We start from the raw sequence: 19,894 nt of genomic DNA on the forward strand, positions 1-19,894 counted from the left end.
CCAGAAAGGTATTACAGACATCATAAAAGTAATCCAAAGAGTTTTTTTTTCATAAACATGGAAAACAGTGATAACGACATTTACCTGTTGTCTGCAGGGTTGTGTTCTTTTCTCTGCCTGATGATATGTAATACTGAAAGCTAAAGGAGATTTTGTCCATTAGCCCCACTATTTGCTCTTTCAGTTGTGTAAAATATGTGTTTACATTCCATCGCTGTTATCAAAAAACCCACGACACACGCACACTGAAAAACACCACTGTCGGCCGCTTCAGAGTTCCTATTCCCGGTGCGAACGAAACCAGAAACATGGCCCGGGAGAGAAATTAGTTCCCAGGGAACCATCCACACACAGCAAAAGGACTCCGTGGCGGATCGGCCGTGGAGGTATCGCGGCTTCCGGAACATATCCGCAAACGGACCCGTATCGGCTTCCACTTGCGCGCAGTGACGGATCCGCAATGAAGGCGGATCGCGGACCCACCGTGGATCCGCGCTGTATCGCGATTAAAACCTTACCTCCGCGGCGGGTCTGTTTGTGACCCGCAAAATGATACAACCGTTACAGTAAAGGCGCGTCCGCGTATCCTGACATGGGTCCGCTCAGGATCCGCTGATTGACAGTAGAATTTACAGCACCGTTCGGAGGCGGAGCTGATCCTCTGTGCGGCGCCAAAACGAATGTGACAGTCACACGGGTTTGGCGACTTGAATGCGGATCCGCCTAGGAGTCTCCTGCTGTGTGGGATCCTAGTGGCTAGTTCCTATAACTGAGTTCCTAGAACTATTTGATGCGATGTGTGACTCCAGTGGTTTAAAGGTCCCGTTCTTCGTGATCCCATGTTTCAAACTTTAGTTAGTGTGTAATGTTGTTGTTAGAGTATAAATAAAATCTGTAAAATTTTAAAGCTCAAAGTTCAATGCCAAGCGAGATATTTTATTTAACAGAAGTCGCCTACATCGAACAGCCAGTTTGGACTACATCCCTCTACTTCCTTCTTTAATGACGTCACTAAAACAGTTTTTTGACTAACCTCCGCCCACAGGAATACACAAGAGTTGCGTTTGTAGAGTGTGTTTGTCGCCATGTCGTCGAAACGCTGTTATTTTCATCCCGCAGTCCAATCACCGGGTCTGATTCCGGCTCAAATTGATAGGGTAAAATTAAAGACATGTTTACAATAACACTGAGCGCATGCATCTCCACGTTATGGTAAGAGGCGTGACCTTTCCGAGCAAGGTTCACTAAACTGCTGTCGAATCACAACACAGGAACTGCTGGCACAATCAGAACTCGTTACGTATTTCTGAAGGAGGGACTTCATAGAACAAGGAAGTCATCAGCCCGTTTTTATGACAGTGGAAACAGATAAGTAAATTATGTGAAAAATACTGTGTTTTTTTACACGCGAAACATGAACACATGTTATATTGCACACTATAAACGCAATCAAAGCTTCAAAAAAACACGAAAAACGGGACCTTTAACCGCGAGTGCTTTGTTTGCTAAAAAAAACCCACAATTTACAAATATTAATCTCCAACATGTGTTCATGAGAGCACCATAACACATGCATGTTGTTTGACTCAAGAGCAGACGTTGCGTGAACGTGTGTTGGAGATTAATATTTTGTAAATAATGTGGTAAATTATGCACAAACAAAGCTCTCACGTCGCTTCTTAAAATTGAGGTTAAACCACTGGAGTCACATGGATTACTTTAATGATGTGTTTACTACCTTTCTGGGGCTTGAAAGTTGTAGTTGCGTAGGCTGTCAATGGAGGGACAGAAATCTCTGAGATTTCATTATAAATATCTTAATTTTGTGTTCCGAAGATGAACGAAAGTCTTACGGTTTTGGAACGACATGAAGTATCCCTTTAATAGTCTTGGGGGAAAAAATTCTTAGAAAAAAGAAATTTATCAATGATCAGTTACATCATTATGGTAACAGGGTTGACATTTTTTAATAGATTTTTAAAAAGAAGAGACTAAGACTACATTTGGTTTGAAACTTACTTTGTGACTGTTAAGAAAGTGGTAACACTTTACAATAAGGTTCGTTAGTTAAACATAAGTTAATGTATTAACTAACATGAACTAACCATGAGTAATACATTTGTTACTGTATTTACTAATCTTCGTTAATGTTGGTTAATGAAAAAACAGTTGTTCATGGTTTGTTCATGTTAGTTCACAGTGCATTAACTAATGTTAACAAGAATTTAATTATGTATTAGTAAATGTTGAAATTAATATTAACAACATTAATAAATGCTGTATAATTGCAGTTCATTATTAGCTCATGTTAACTAATGAACCTTATGTTCTATATGGTATGAATGTGTGTAGTATGAATGAAATCCGGACATACCGCATCCATACCACATAGTACATCATTATCATGTGACCTACAGTATTAGTCGCGTCACATCACCTCCATTCACAAATCTTGTCCTGTGGCCTCATTAGATAGTAAAGTGTCCATTGTTTGCACACTCAGAATCTTGCCAGAAGTAGTAGATCATCTCGGTACTTTTCGCCTACTGCTTTATGAACACTATTGAAATCATACATGCTATTCTTGTCACATAATATTTTTCACCTACTATATAGTAGGCCTATGGAAGTAGGCATGTTTGGACATATCGTAACTTTTATTTGATTTAGTTTTTTTTTTTTTTTTTTTTTCTCAAAAGGATGATGTCATCATTATGAGAGTTTTATTTATTTTTGGAATATATTTTTTACTCTTATAAGGGCAAAATATGATAACAGGGTTGATACATACCCTTTTTAATAATTTATTTTTAAATCAACCAACAAAAAGATGAACATAGAAGAACATTTAAAGGGTTAGTTCACCCAAAAATGAAAATTCTGTCATTAATTACTCACCCTCATGTCGTTCCACACCCGTAAGACCTTCATTCATTTTCGGAACACAAATTAAGATATTTTTGATAAAATCCGATGGCTCAGTGTGGCCTCCATTGACAGCAAGATAATCAACACTTTCAGATGCCCAGAAAGCTACTAAAGACATATTTAAAACAGTTCATGTGACCACAATCGTTCAACCTTAATGTTATGAAGTGACGAGAATACCTTTTGTGCACCAAAAAAATAAAATAAAGTCTTTATTCAACAATATCTAGTGATGAGCGATTTCAAAACACTGCTTCATGAAGCTTCGGAGCTTTACGAATCTTTTGTTTCGAATCAGTGGTTCGGAGAGTGTATCAAACTGCCAAAGTCACGCCCCCCAGTGGTGAACCATTGAAATTTCGAAACACTTATGACATAACGAAGCCTTGTTTACTGAAATCTCGTGACTTTGGCAGTTTGATTCACGCTCCGAACCACTGATTGGAAACAAAAGATTCGTAAAGCTTCGAAGCTTCATGAAGCAGTGTTTTGAAATCGTCCATCACTAGATATTGTCATGAAGTCGTTATTTTGGTTTTTTTGGCGCACAAAAAGTATTCTCGTCGCTTCATAACATTAAGGTTGAACTTCTGAAGTAACATGAGCTGTTTTAAATATGTCTTTAGTAGCTTTCTGGGCATCTGAAAGTGTTAATTGTCTTGCTGTCAATGGAGGCCTCACTGAACCATTGGATTTTATAAAAAAATATCTTAATTTGTGTTCCAAAGATGAACGAAGGTCTTACGGGTGTGGAACGACATGAGGGTGAGTAATTAATGACAATATTTTCACTTCTGGGTGAACTAACCCTTTAACTTAACCTACTTATTATTCACCTCAGGTTAAAAGTTTGCAATTTCTGTACCACTAGCATCACCAAAGAGAATAAAAAAAAGGGTTTTCCGAATCTTCCGTTTAAACAGATAGTCCTGCCCCAAACTCACGCCACTGGTTAAACTGGTATTGCTGTGTCAGATGTTCTTGGCAAAATCTAAGTGAATGATTTTAAATTTGTTCTCAACAGAAATGCATTGAGCAGAAGGAGCGTCTTTTGGGTCAGCAGCGGGAGACTCAAGCATCCCTGGAGCGTCTCAAGACTCTGATTCGACTCATCCAGCGCGACCAGATGATTCAAGTGACTATGACGGCCACCACCACCACCGGAGCATCGCTGCTCTCACTGCCGTGGATCAAAGCCGCAGGCAGCAGCACCAGCACCACAGCGCCCACAGCTGGCCCCTCCGCAGTACTGCACAAAAGCGTGCTTCAGCCGCAAGGAAACAACTGACCCCGAACCCACACAAACACACAGAACAGCTCCGTACAAGATCGCCAGACGGTGATATCCAACCAATGTGCATTTTCTTCTGGTAATGTCTTACCATAAAATAATGGGAAAATTTGAAGGGAAAAAAATTATAATAATAATTGAAAAAAAATAAATAAGCGTCACTCGATTCATAAGTATTTTTTAAAGCCAACACACACAGTGCTCACAAGATTTTTTTTATTCACTGTTTTTTATTGTATTATTTTTCTTGGCCTTAATGTATTTATGACTAGATTACAATGCTGTTGCAGATATATGAAATAAGTATTCTACATAGAAACATTTCTTTTTATGCTTTGCGGTTTTTTATTGGGGTTTGCCGTGTGCGTTTCGGGGGGGAATAATCGTTCGCATTTCGTTATTGAGATGGTTAGCATAGTTATAGTTGAAGACAAGCGACATATGAAATGGAGAGCACTGTACGTTGATATATCCGAATAGATGCTCGTTTGCGTTTTCCGATGAACAATGTTTGCCATGTTAATTCAGGTTAAAGCGAGAAAGGGAAATGTTTTCATTTTGTGTGTAATTGCGAGCGTACAAACATAAAAAAAACAAAACAGCAACAACAAAAAATAATTTTTCAGTATTAATAGAGATAAAAGAACAAAGTATTTAAGATAACAACAGAATTTAGCCTTTTTAGTGATGAATTTAGTATTTTCATGCTGATGCCTGTTAATAATTTCAAACAAGTATTGGAGAGAGGGATCGTTGTACATATATGATTTTTTTTTTTTTTTTTTTTTTTTTTTGGCTGTCCCAACAACAGAAACAAAAAGGCCATTTGAGTTCTTTGAGTGCCTGATCCCGGAATCCAAAAACGTTTATTTTGTCTCCCCACCATATAAAATATGCCAAAAACCCTGAGTGTTTTTGTACCGTTAACTGTATAATGTTTTCATCTCATCTTGCTCTCTTGTCTGTTTTTACTTTTCACTGAAGTGTTTTATGTTTTCATTTACTCGTCTCACTCCAAGAATACCACAAGTTGCATTATTTTAATCTTTATTATTATTATTTTAAATTGTTAGAAGTGAACACTGCCTGATGAATAAAAGTAAAGAATTCATATCTAAAACACTCAATGGAGAAAAAAAATAGGAAATAATTTGGAGGGAAAGTTTAGCATGTTCATTTGAATGGTTTGTCTTCCTGCGTGGTTTGAAAACGGACGCCACATCATTAACACGTCGCAAAATAACCAGACGCACACAGTTAATGACAGCACTATCATTCTCAACGAAGGAGATTTCAGTAAAAAACTCATTTAGTGTTAAATAATGAATAACATCATCTATGTGTACCTTCAAGGGCTATTTAATCACAGTTTTCTTCAGTTTAAAAGGAATATCTACTGAATTCATATGCAGCTAAATTACGGTGTTACATTTGGTAGTGTCTGTACATTGTCTTTTGTGTAACATTTTCTATGAAGTCTGTATATGTAGTGTAATATTGTGTGGTAACACTACAGTTCAGCGCCATATGTTAACATATGCTATTGCATTAATGTTTATAAACTTACAATTCATTGTATTTTTACAGCATTTATTAATCTTTGTACAATTGTTAGTTCTACTGTCTGGAATTAAACAAATTTTTTTACTTAAAAGGTTAGTTCACCCAAAAATGAAAATTCTGTCATTAATTACTCGCCCTCATGTTGTTCCACACCCGTTAGACCTTCGTTCATCTTCAGAACACAAGATATTTTTGATAAAATCTGATGGCTCAGTGAGGCCTCCATTGACAGCAAGATAATTTACACTTTCAGATGCCCAGAAAGCTACTAAAAACATATTTATGTGACTGTATATCAGTGTTATGAAGCGACGAGAATACTTTTTGTGCACCAAAAAAACAAAATAACGACTTTAATCAACAATATCTAGTGGTGGCCGTTTCAAAACATGAAGCTTTGAAGTTTTACGAATCTTTTGTTTCGAATCAGTGGTTCGGAGCGTGTATCAAACTGCCAAAGTCATGCCCCCCAGTGGTGAACCATTGAAATTTCGAAAACACTTTTGACATAACGAAGGCTTATTTACTGAAATCACATGACTTTGGCAGTTTGATTTATGCTCCGAACCACTGATTCGAAACAAAAGATTTGTAAAGCTTCATGCTTTTAAATCGCCCATCACTTGATATTGTTGAATAAAGTCGTTATTTTGTTTGTTTTTTTGGCGCACAAAAAGTATTCTCGTCGCTATGTTTTTAGTAGCTTTCTGGGCATCTGAAAGTGTTAATTATTTTGCTGTCAATGGAGGCGTCACGGAGCCATCGGATTTCATCAAAAATATCTTAATTTGTGTTCTGAAGATTAACAAAGGTCTTATGGGTGTGGAACGACATTAGGGTGAGTAATTAATGACTGAATTTTCATTTTTGGGTGAACTAACCCTTTAACTATAGCTTTTTTTTGTTACAGTTATAGGTTAAATCAAGTTATATGTATGTAGAGATTAAATTCAACCAAGATTTATTAATGTTGTAAAAATGTTAACTAACATTAATATGTAAAGCTTTACTGTAACGTGTTACTTCTACATTATAAAAGTATTATTGACAAATTATCATTTCCACACTTATAACAAATTCTAATACTTATTAATGGTCACAAGTACAATGCATTAAAATGAGACCAACGCAAAAATTATGTTAAAGTATAACCATAAATGGGTACGTATTGTATATATGTATACAGACATCATAAAAAGTGCTGTTTGTTTTTGTTTTCTTGACAAACTTTAAATCTCATCCCACAGAATGTCTCATTCGGGTCCTGTATTATCATATTCAGAATGTATTTGAATGCATATCATCTGTTGGATTGTTTCGTAACAGTCGTTCCTGTTGAGTACAGACTGTATCAAAATCAGTAACTAGACTAAATTATTTTCTTGTTTTCCAGTAAAAAAGGTAAATATCTCTACTTTTTTCCTTTAGAAATGATTCTCTGAAAACAAGTATAAAGTAAATTAGTCTGTTGAGATGTTTTTATTGGAAAACAAGACGATGCTGACTGAGAAAATGACAGCATATGGCAGGGCAGTGGGATGTGATATTAATATCAGCCCTTTCCACGAATACTAGAATTGTTTAAATGAAACTATATCAGTGCTCTGTTCTTCATATCACTTCCGTCTACATTGCGACACGTCCCTGATTTCTGTTGACCCGTAGTGGCCCATGATCCTCAGATATCTTCAGATATCCTCTCCGGGAGAAACTGTGCAGTGCTTATACAGATCTATTTTACTACACTCAACACTACGTTGAACAAAAAAACAAATTATATTCTTTTATCGATGAACAAATGAGGGATGACAAAAAATGACATTTTTTTTATTGTTTGCTAATTATGCATTTTGACTTGGCTTGCGATATGTGACGTGTCCATTTGCAATGGAGAAGGAAGCAAAGCGAAGCAGATAAGACAACACAGAGGTGTTTAGCTAGATGTCTTTGGACTGTGTTTTTCTTTGTCATTTTGAAGGGGACTGTCCAGTGGATAGTACATATAGAAGAGTGTTTGTCTTACATATGCCAATGTAGTTTTTACATCATCTTATGATCTATTAAAGTTGATTGATGGAAGTTCATCAATTGTAAGAGTTGTCTCACTTTTTGTTCTTTGAGGAGTTTTGGAAAAATAAGGTTCGATATTAAATGTGTGTTAATGGTTAAGTCGGTAACAACCATATTTCAATGGTCCGCTTCAGAGATTATAAGTAACTCTCATTAAAGTATTAGTAGACTGTCTGCTTAAAGGGATAGTTCACCCAAAAATGAAAAATTAATGTGACCTGTTAATTTACTCACCCTCAGGCCATCCAAGATGTTGGTGTCTTTTTTTTATTCAGTAGAACAGCAAAGAACATTTTTAGCTGAAACCGTGGTCCTCTGTGATTCATATAATGGAAGTCAATGGGTGCGTCACTTTGAGATTCAAAAAACATATGCAGACAAAACAAAATTAATACCCGCGGTCCCTGACAATACATTGAGGTCTTAAGAAGCAAAGCGATCAGTCTATGGAAGAAACTGAACATTATTTACAGCATTAAGGATTAGTTCACTTCTACGGAAGAGGATTAGGGCCAAGCAATAATAAAAAAATAAAACCATATTGAGATTAAAGTTGTTAAATTTCAAGAAAAAAGTCAAAATAAAATGTTGAGAATAAACTCGTTAAATTACAAGAAAAAAACTCGTTAAATTTCAAGAAAAAAGTTCGAGATAAAATGTTGAGAATAAACTCACTAAATTATGAGAATAAAGTCATTAAATTATGAGAAAAAAGTCATTAAATTATGAGAACAAATTTGTTCTCGTAATTGTAACAACTTTTTTCTCATAATTTAATGACTTTATTCTCAACATTTTATCTCGACTTTTTTCTCGAAATTTAACGAGTTTTTTTCTCGTAATTTAACAAGTTTTTTTCTTGTAATTTAACGAGTTTATTCTCAACATTTTATCTCGACTTTTTTCTCGAAATTGAACAAGTTTTTTTCTTGGAATTTAACGAGTTTATTCTCAACATTTTATCTCGACTTTTTTCTCGAAATTTAATGACATTTTTCTCATAATTTAACGAATTTGTTCTCGTAATTTAACAACTTTTTTCTCGTAATTTAACGGGTTTATTCTCAACATTTTATCTTGACTTTTTTCTCAAAATTTAACAACTTTAATCTCGAGATGGTTTTATTTTTTTATTATTGCTTGGCCCTAATCCTCTTCCGTACACTTCAGAATTAAAATTTCATGATAATTATTCACCCTCATGTCATCCAAGATGTTCATGTCTTTCTTTCTTTACTCGAAAAGAAATTAAGGTTTTCGAGGAAAACATTCCAGGATTTTTCTCCATATAGTGGACTTCACTGGGGTTCCCCATGTTGAAGGTCCAAATTACAGTTTCAGTGCAGCTTCAAAGGGCTCTACACGATCCCAGACGAGGAATAAGGGTCTTATCTAGCTAAACAATTGGTCATTTTCGAAAATAAAATAAAAATGACATCTTGCACTAACTCTGCGATGCCCCACGCACAGAGCTGGGTAGATTACTTATGAATTGTAATCAGTTACTGATTACAAATTTTATGACAACATTTGTAATCAGCAATATAATCTCTTAGGTTACACATTTTTTGGTAACGTAATCTGACTACTTTTGGATTACATTTAGATTACTTTTGTGCTAACCCTTATTTGAGGTCACATATATTGTAGGATAATCTTGTACTATTTTGACAGATACAAAGAAAAAATATATTTCAAAAAATATATTCTATTCACCAACAAGAGCCTCAACAGATTCTTTTTAAAGTGCAATGTATGGACACTTCAAAATACTAACACTAATGTAGCTGTCAGTGTTTGCTGATAGTAACACTGAATAAAACATAATAACATCTTATGATTTTAAAACATATTTACTTAAAATTTTGTAAATTTAGAAAACAGCAATATCCACAGCAATACCACTGCTACATCAAATATTTCATCTATATTGCGCATATTATTATTATTATTATTATTGAATATATATATATATATATATATATATATATATATATATATATATATATATATATATAATATATATATTTAATCTATATTCATCTATATTTCATCTATATTTCCCCCTCACCACCGGAAAAACTTGAAGAATCACGAACGTAAATATTTTTACATCAATTTTTTCATGTGCTCTCAAAACTTCCCCTCCCTCTTGCAGTGACATCTCTTCTCTGATAATGTTCACTGGCGTGGGGGCGGGACAACCTGTCACTCACATGACATCACAGCAATAGCAAACCACAACCATCAAATCAAGTCCTGCCCTACATTTATTCTTGTTCGAGAAGCTGTTTCACTCTCAGATATACATTACAACACTATTCAATACTATTGCGATTCGCATGAATGTGAAAGCAACTCGTGCGCTTTTGTTCAGGAAGTAAAATAACATGCGCGTGCGTTTTAGCTGATGACGACTTCATTTGTTAAATAAAACATATGTAGGGATGACAATGGTGATGATTTATCTGGGATACAAGTGAGAGTGAGCGTCCGGTGTAATTGCACATAGTGAATGCAGTCTGAGCGTCAAATGAATGGCTCGCAATCCGCTGTATCCTCAAAAGAGTTCATTTGCAAAAAGCAGAAAGCCGCCTTCTTGCAACGCATATACACTGCTCAAAAAAATACCCTAGTACACCATTCGTCGTCTCATTAGGAGCATGCCCCGACATTGTCAGACATGCATACAAGCACGTGGGGGCCATACAAACTACCGAGTACCATTTAAATTGTTGCAATGAAATTTCAGCACAATGGACTAGCCTGCTGCATCATTTTTTCACTTTGATTTTCAGGGTGTCTTTGAATTCAGTCCTCTGTAGACTGATAATTTTCATTTCCATCAAACGATTTGGCATCCTTTCATTCCTAACATATGACCCAGTCCATATCAGTATATAAACCCGATTCCAAAAAAGGTTGGGACACTGTACAAATTGTGAATAAAAAGGGATGCAATAATCTCATAAACTTATATTTTATTCACAATAGAATATAGATAACATATCAAATGTTGAAAGTGAGACATTTTGAAATGTCATGGCAAATATTGGCTCATTTTGGATTTCATGAGAGCTACACATTCCAAAAAAGTTGGGACAGGTAGCAATAAGAGGCCAGAAAAGTTAAATGTACATATAAGGAACAGCTGGAGGACCAATTTGCAACTTATTAGGTCAATTGGCAACATGATTGGGTATAAAAAGAGCCTCTCAGAGTGGCAGTGTCTCTCAGAAGTCAAGATGGGCAGAGGATCACCAATTCCCCCAATGCTGCGGCGAAAAATAGTGGAGCAATATCAGAAAGGAGTTTGAAGTTATCATCATCTACAGTGCATAATATCATCCAAAGATTCAGAGAATCTGGAACAATCTCTGTGCATAAGGGTCAAGGCCGGAAAACCATACTGGATGCCCGTGATCTTCGGGCCCTTAGACGGCACTGCATCACATACAGGAATGCTACTGTAATGGAAATCACAACATGGGCTCAGGAATACTTCCAGAAAACATTGTCAGTGAACACAATCCTCCGTGCCATTCGCCGTTGCCGGCTAAAACTCTATAGGTCAAAAAAGAAGCCATATCTAAACATGATCCAGAAGTGCAGGCATTTTCTCTGGGCCAAGGCTAATTTAAAATGGACTGTGGCAAAGTGGAAAACTGTTCTGTGGTCAGACGAATCAAAATTTGAAATTCTTTTTGGAAAACTGGGACGCCATGTCATCTGGACTAAAGAGGACAAGGACAACCCAATTTGTTCAACCCAGCGCTCAGTTCAGAAGCCTGCATCTCTGATGGTATGGGGTTGCATGAGTGCGTGTGGCATGGGCAGCTTACACATCTGGAAAGGCACCATCAATGCTGAAAGGTATATCCAAGTTCTAGAACAACATATGCTCCCATCCAGACGTCGTCTCTTTCAGGGAAGACCTTGCATTTTCCAACATGACAATGCCAGACCACATACTGCATCAATTACAACATCATGGCTGCGTAGAAGAAGGATCCGGGTACTGAAATGGCCAGCCTGCAGTCCAGATCTTTCACCCATAGAAAACATTTGGCGCATCATAACGAGGAAGCTGCGACAAAGAAGACCTAAGACAGTTGAGCAACTAGAAGCCTCTATTAGACAAGAATGGGACAACATTGCTATTCCTAAACTTGAGTAACGTGTCTCCTCAGTCCCCAGACGTTTGCAGACTGTTATAAAAAGAAGAGGGAATGCCACACAGTGGCCTTGTCCCAACTTTTTTGAGATGTGTTGATGCCATGAAATTTAAAATCAACTTATTTTTCCCTTAAAATGATACATTTTCTCAGTTTAAACATTTGATATGTCATTTATGTTGTATTCTGAATAAAATATTGAAATTTGAAACTTCCACATTATTGCATTCTGTTTTTATTCACAATTTGTACAGTGTCCCAACTTTTTTGGAGTCGGGTTTGTAGATGTCCAGCATGATATTTTTCCCCAGAATAGAATAGAATAGAATAGAATAGAATAGAATAGAAAACTTTATTGTCACTGTACAGCTGTACAACGAAATTTAGTCATTCAAGTGCACCCACATACAAATAATACACGTAAATAAGTAATAAATAATATGTATTCTTTATGTTGAATAAAGAATATATTGCACATCAGACACAAAGCCCTTATTACAAGGAAGAAGAGAACCTTATTTAACCATGAAAAAAAAAAAAAAAAAAACATGCGACTACAAAAAGCTTTCTTGCATATGTAATGTAACATTATGCTAGGTGGCATTTAGAGCTTGTACAGCAATTGGAAAAAAACTGTTTTTGAGTCAGTTTGTCCTTGTTCTAATGGATCTATACCACCTGCCTGAAGGAAGCAGACTGAAAAGAGAGTGACCTGGGTGAGATGAATCCTTTATGATGCTGTAAGATCTCTTGAGGCAACGAGAACTGTGTAGATCCTCCAAGGTTGGGAGACGGCACCCGATGATTTTCTCAGCAGTCCTGGTGACCCTCTGAAGCTGTTTTTTTCATGCCACAGTGCAGCTGGAAAACCACACACAGAGGCAGTAAGTGAGAATGCTCTCTATGGTGGAGCTGTAGAAGGATACCAGCCGACTCTGAGTGATGTTGTTCTTCCTAAGGACCCTCAGAAAGTAGAGTCTCTGCTGTGCTTTCTTCACTAATTCTGTGGTGTTCATGCCCCATGTCAAGTCCTTTTCAATATGAACTCCCAGGAAATGAAAGTCTGTTACCCTCTCAACACTGTCCCCGCCAATCAAACATGTCCGTTTTTTTCCTCCTAAAATCAATAACTAACTCTGTCTTTGACGTGTTCAGGAGCAGGTTGTTGTCTCTGCACCACACTGACAGCCGCTTCACATATTTTTCCCCATTGAGATCTAATGTATTTTCAAAGTGTTCCTTTAATTTTTTTGAGCAGTGTACATTAGATGCAAGTGTTGTTCACTTAAAAAATAACAATATCTTGACCCGGGTGCGCCTGGAACCAATGTAGGCTACTCAGATTCGGACCATGGCAAACGTGCCCAGTGTGAAAGCCCCCTATGAGCTGCTTCTTTGTCTGGATTCTAGATCTCCACATTCACATTCTCTCAGCCAACTTCATGAGGTCAGATGTTTTTAAAACTTTTTTAAAGGAAGAATCTGTATGATGAGCATTTTATGATGCTGATCCAACATTTTAAAATAATTAAAATTCACACATTTGAAAATAAACAAAAATCTGCTGCCTATAATGGCACTTCATCTCTTTGGAGATTACGACATCTGCTGGCTGAGAAACAAACTGACTGTAACACACTCCATTGACGTTCTGTATAGCTAAGGAATTATTCATCAGGAACTATTTTCGTTGGAGAGAAAACTATAGATACTAACTAGTGGCCATTTTTCTGAATCTTTACTCAATATTAATTAGACCTACTTGTTTATTGTTTTAAAACAAATAAATTGACATTTGCTAATTTAGTTGTCATAGCAAAAAATGTATAATTATCCACTACTGGGGTAAGAATGACATTAACATAGATACAAAAACATTTGATATTCAAAATAATGCCATATGTCACTAGTTTCCAGGGACATCAAAATGAGATAAATTAACCTGAAAACTGACTTGGCTGAGTAAACTTCACAAATGTGCAATCAATCAATCAATCAATCAATCAATCAATCAATCAATCAATCAATCAATCAATCAATCAATCAATCAATCAATCAATCAATCAATCAATCAATCAATCAATCAATCAATCAATCAATCAATCAATCAATCAATCAATCAATCAATCAATCAATCTCAATTCTTAATGAGCTTTTCGTTTTTTCATATTTTCAGATCATTTTTAACAATTCCCAGAATCAAGATATTAACACTTTTTCATAGATTGCATCTTGAATATAAGTGTTTGCTCTTATTTTTTATGTAATTATCTAATTTTTGTACACTTGTCACTTATCTTGCATTATTGATTTCCAAGATTTCACTAAAACAATACATATTCTCTGTACAAATAAACAAATAAAACCTCCACTAAGACTAGCCTTACTACACTCTGACAACCCAAAATGAACAGTTGTCTCCCAGCAACACCCGAGCACTCCTCCTTCACGGCCGGATGGTGACTGATGCAACATCCCCCTCTCACAGCCAATCACATCACACAAGAGCGTGTGACCCTCAAATTTGGCTGTTGTGATGTTGATGAGCTTCATTTGGCTTCCGAATGTTTCCAACTGCTGCTCCAAACGCTTAAATCCAGAGCTGTAGAACTGCTCCAGGTTTTCTGGTACAACAGCTGCAGTTAATGGAACTGAAGCTCACATAAGCTCTCAGAGTTAGCCACCTCGTAAAACATGTACAAACTGGTCATGAGATAGCGTTGGAGTTTCCCTTAGTTTGTTACTATTACTGTTTGTTATCTCTGAATTGTAACATTATTTTAATGTCAGTTAAGCACATTTCTCCCTAAAGGTCTCATTACTGTCCTGAAAAATGTATAGCAATTCTCATTACTGTAATACTGTTAACCCCAGGGGTCTGAGTGATTCTGCGGCACTTGAGATGTTTTGACATGCCCTGACATTTGTGCTTATTTCAGCTACTTATAACATACTATTGGCCCACATGTAATTTTGCTGTATTCAACACAAACTCTGCTACAATAATATGTGAGCAAAATAGATATACATGTTTGCATTTTTTTGAAAATAAAGATTATGTGTGGTTAGTAAGTTCTGGGGGGGGGGAAATGTCCTTGCAATAAGGCCATAAAACATATACTAAATAGTTGTCAACAAGACTTTTGAGTTATCAAGCTTCTAGGCTAGAATTTTGACTACACAATTATTCTGAACACTTCAACACAAACAACAATATAATGATTTAAATTTTGTAAGTCAATGGCCTGTTGCATGAAGCTAGTTGAACAAACTCTGAGTTTCAGAGTAGGTTTGGATTTGACAAATCCAGATAAATCCAACCTGGTTTAGATCAGGATCAACTGTTGCACAATGCTCGGTATAAACTTTTTCTGTCAATTCAGGTTTAATCCAGAGTTTGAAAAGCGCATGCACCTGAAAGTGTGACGTGCGGCAAACGGCCAATCACACGGAACAAGGAAAACGTCAGTTTGATTCACTTCTCAGGAGAGAGATGCGCAATTCATGTCTCTTCTGAAGATTAAGAGATCGTTATGTAAAATATGAAATTAAACGCATTTACAAAGCAGGAATAAACACTGCTGCAGTGAAAGTTTGAGAAGGCAGCTGAAAAAAATATCTGACTATATCAATGCTTGTAAATCAAACAGATAGACCAAATAATTAATATAGTTTCACAAAGGGCTCAAAAGAATACATGTAAGCTTAATCTGTTTAAAAGCTTTATATATTATGCATTTATTTTATTTATTTTAATTTAAAAGCAAAGTTTAATATTGTCAATTAATATAATAGGCCTAATCATATGAATATGTCATGAATTATTCATAATTTTAATTCATTTAATATAAATATAATAAATAATTAACAGCAAATGTTGAGCAGTTTTGTCTCTAAAATGTTTTCACTATAAACTGATTTAATTTGGAGCGAGAGGTATGGGGGAGTGGCTTTATTGCATTGCGTTATTGTTGATTGGTCGAGTTTTGGTTTGTGATTTCTAACTCAGAATAAAATCTGCTCCAGAGCAGGTTAGCCGTGTAGCGTAAGTTACCATAGCAATGAGCCCCGCTAAAAACCAATCCACCTTCATAAGCCCGAAAAACTAGAGTTTGCTAAAACTAATCTTGAACTTACCTGGGTAGAAACTGAAACCGGCTTTGTGCAACAGGCCACAGTTTTTGTGTCAGCACTGCTGTATGCGTGGGAGTGTTGATTTTCATGAATATTTATGTGATTCACACCAGGGGAGACAGAAGACACTCCCCCAGTGGCTAATGCCCCATCAGAGTGGAATGCTATGAGGCAGCCTGAACAAAGATTGTGAGGAGATTTAAAGATTTTAATCTGTTTTATTGTACTTAACAAAAATACTTTACATAAAACTTAAGACATATACAGGTGCTGGTCATATAATTAGAATATCATCAAAAAGTTGATTTATTTCACTAATTCCATTAAAAAAGTGAAACTTGTATATTATATTCATTCATTACACACAGACTGATATATTTCAAATGTTTATTTATTTTAATCTTGATGATTATAACTGACAGCTAAGGAAAATCCCAAATTCAGTATGTCAGAAAATTAGAATATTGTGAAAAGGTTCAATATTGAAGACACCTGGTGCCACACTCTAATCAGCTAATTAACTCAAAACACCTGCAAAGGCCTTTGAATGATCTCTCAGTCTAGTTCTGTAGGCTACACAATCATGGGGAAGACTGCTGACTTGACAGTTGTCCAAAAGACGACCATTGACACCTTGCACAAGGAGGGCAAGACACAAAAGGTCATTGCAAAAGAGACTGGCTGTTTAGCACATTAATAGAGAGGTTAAGGGAAGGAAAAGATGAAAAGATGTGGTAGATAAAAGTGTACAAGCAATAGGGATAACCACACCCTGGAGAGGATTGTGAAACAAAACCCATTCAAAAATGTGGGGGAGATTCACAAAGAGTGGACTGCAGCTGGAGTCAGTGCTTCAAGAACCACTACGCACAGACGTATGCAAGACATGGGTTTCAGCTGTCGCATTCCTTGTGTCAAGCCACTCTTGAACAACAGACAGCGTCAGAAGCCTCTTGCCTGGGCTAAAGACAAAAAGGACAGGACTGCTGCTGAGTGGTCCAAAGTTAAGGCCTCTGATGAAAGTAAATTTTGCATTTCCTTTGAAAATCAGGGTCCCAGAGTCTGGAGGAAGAGAGGAGAGGCACACAATCCACGTTGCTTGAGGTCCAGTGTAAAGTTTCCACAGTCAGTGATGGTTTGGGGTGCCATGTCATCTGCTGGTGTTGGTCCACTGTGTTTTCTGAGGTCCAAGGTCAACGCAGCCGTATACCAGGAAGTTTTAGAGCACTTCATGCTTCCTGCTGCTGACCAACTTTATGGAGATGCAGATTTCATTTTTCAACAGGACTTGGCCCCTGCACACAGTGCCAAAGCTACCAGTACCTGGTTTAAGGACCATGGTATCCCTGTTCTTAATTGGCCAGCAAACTCGCCTGACCTTAACCCCATAGAAAATCTATGGGGTATTGTGAAGAGGAAGATGCGATATGCCAGACCCAACAATGCAGAAGAGCTGAAGGCCACTATCAGAGCAACCTGGGCTCTCATAACACCTGAGCAGTGCCACAGACTGATCGACTCCATGCCACGCCGCATTGCTGCAGTAATTCAGGCAAAAGGAGCCCCAACTAAGTATTGAGTGCTGTACATGCTCATACTTTTCATGTTCATACTTTTCAGTTGTCCGAGATTTCTAAAATTCCTTTCTTTGTATTGGTCTTAAGTAATATTCTAATTTTCTGAGATACTGAATTTGGGATTGTCCTTAGTTGTCAGTTATAATCATCAAAATTAAAAGAAATAAACATTTGAAATATATCAGTCTGTGTGTAATGAATGAATATAATATACAAGTTTCACTTTTTGAATGGAATTAGTGAAATAAATCAACTTTTTGATGATATTCTAATTATATGACCAGCACCTGTACTTGAATTTACACATGAAACAATATGCAGTTGTTGTGTAACATGTAACAGAAGGAAGAGACAAAACTTTTTTTTTTTCACAGATATGGGTGGTTTGAAAAGCCCCACTCACCCACCTCTGCATACCCTACTCGCTCACAAAGTGTTACGGCTGCTCGTGCAAGGAATGGATGGAGGGGACAGGGACACTGATGTTCTTGGCCAGCTCAATGGTCAGTGGGAGGTGGTCATCAGAGCACACACATCTGAACACAGTCACACATCTTTGTGCCACTCTTGAAAACAGTTCCTGTTCAACTGAAGACATAAGTGAACATTGAATGCCTGGCATTTCCATGGTGTAAATTGCTTTTACCATGCACTGCTTTGCAGTGCACACAGCTCCGATGACCAACCGTCGCAACATTCCTGCCATCGGAGGTCAGCTCAGGTCCTGGAACTGGTATGTGGTCACTACTGGTCCGTTTGTGGTGCTGCTATCGGTGACACACCACTGTGTGACACATGTGACACAGCAGAGCTCAGTTGTGGTCCAGTTTCATGTGCGGGCAGGAATCGTAGAGTCCTGGAAACATGTCAACATCAGTCTCTGTCTTCCATGACAGAGTGGACTGCCTGTTGCTTGCCTGCTGGTTTGCCTTGGCTCTCTTCGGAACAGGTGCTTGGAAATGTTCATTGTCACATCTGTAAAAAAAAAAAAAAAAAAAAAAAAAAAAGCATGAGCATGCTGATAACACAATCAAAGAAACTGTGTTATTATCATTGCTAAAACTGAGTGAAATACAGTTGTAAGAAAAAGTATGTGAACCACTTGCAGAATCTGTGAAAATGTGAAAAATTTTAACAAAATAAGAGAGATCATACAAAATGCATGTTATTTTTTGTTTAGTACTGTCCTGAGTAAGATATTTTACATAAAAGATGTTTACATATAGTCCACAAGAAAAAAAGAAGAAGCTGAATTTATTCAAATGGCCCCATTCATAAGTATGTGAACCATTAATTCTCAATACTGTGTGTGGTTACCTGATGATCTACGACCGTTTTTATGTTTTGTGATGGTTGTTCATGAGTCTCTTGTTTGTTCTGAGCAGTTAAACTGAGCTCTGTTCTTCAGAAAAATCCTCCAGCTCCTGCAGATTCTTCAGGTTTTAAGCATTTTTTGCATATTTGAACCCTTTCCAGCAGTGACTGAATGGTTTTCAGATCCATTTTATCACACTGAGGACAATTGAGGGACTCAAACACAACTATTAAAAAAGGTTCAAACATTCACTTATGCTCCAGAGGGAAACACGATGCATTAAGAGTTGGGGGATGAAAACTTTTGAATTTGAATATTAAGGTAAATTGTACTTAATTTTTCTTCCCGGAAACATGCAAGTATCTTCTGTTGCTTCCAGAGGGCAGTACTAAATGAAAAGCAATGATATTTCAATAAAATAAGAAAAAAATTGACATCTTTATTCTGTTCAAAAGTTTTCACCCCCCAACTCTTAATGCATCGTGTTTCCTTCTGGGGCCATTCTTCTTGTGGATTATATGTAAACATCTTTTATGTAAAATATCTTACTCAGGACAGTACTAAACAAAAAATAACATGCATTTTGTATGATCTCTCTTATTTTGTTAAAATTTTTCACAGATTCTGCAAGTGGTTCACATACCTTTTCTTACAACTGTATATTTCAGTATTTCTTCAAAGACTTTCAAAGATTTCAAAGTGGAAGTCCTTCAATTGTCCTCAGTGCGAAAAGACGGATGTCAAAATCATACAGTCACTGCTGGAAAGGGTTCAAATATGAAGAACGTTTGGCAGTTAAAGGGTTAGTTCACCCAAAAATGAAAATTCTGTCATTAATTAC

At 36.7% G+C, this 19,894-nt stretch overlaps 1 protein-coding gene across 3 annotated transcripts in view; it reads left to right on the top strand.

Moving 5' to 3' along the window:
- The window catches only part of phf21b (PHD finger protein 21B), an 87,071-nt gene extending 81,725 nt beyond the window's left edge, over positions 1-5,346 (top strand). For all 3 annotated transcript variants that reach the window (XM_048154983.1, XM_048154981.1, XM_048154982.1), the window contains one exon: positions 3,953-5,346. In XM_048154983.1, coding sequence (XP_048010940.1) covers positions 3,953-4,216 — 264 coding nt within the window. In that variant the 3' untranslated portion in view covers positions 4,217-5,346. The remainder of the gene's footprint in view (positions 1-3,952) is intronic.
- Positions 5,347-19,894: the final 14,548 nt, after the last annotated feature.

Source organism: Megalobrama amblycephala, linkage group LG14 (assembly GCF_018812025.1).
Source record: "Megalobrama amblycephala isolate DHTTF-2021 linkage group LG14, ASM1881202v1, whole genome shotgun sequence".
Lineage (NCBI taxonomy): Eukaryota > Metazoa > Chordata > Actinopteri > Cypriniformes > Xenocyprididae > Megalobrama > Megalobrama amblycephala.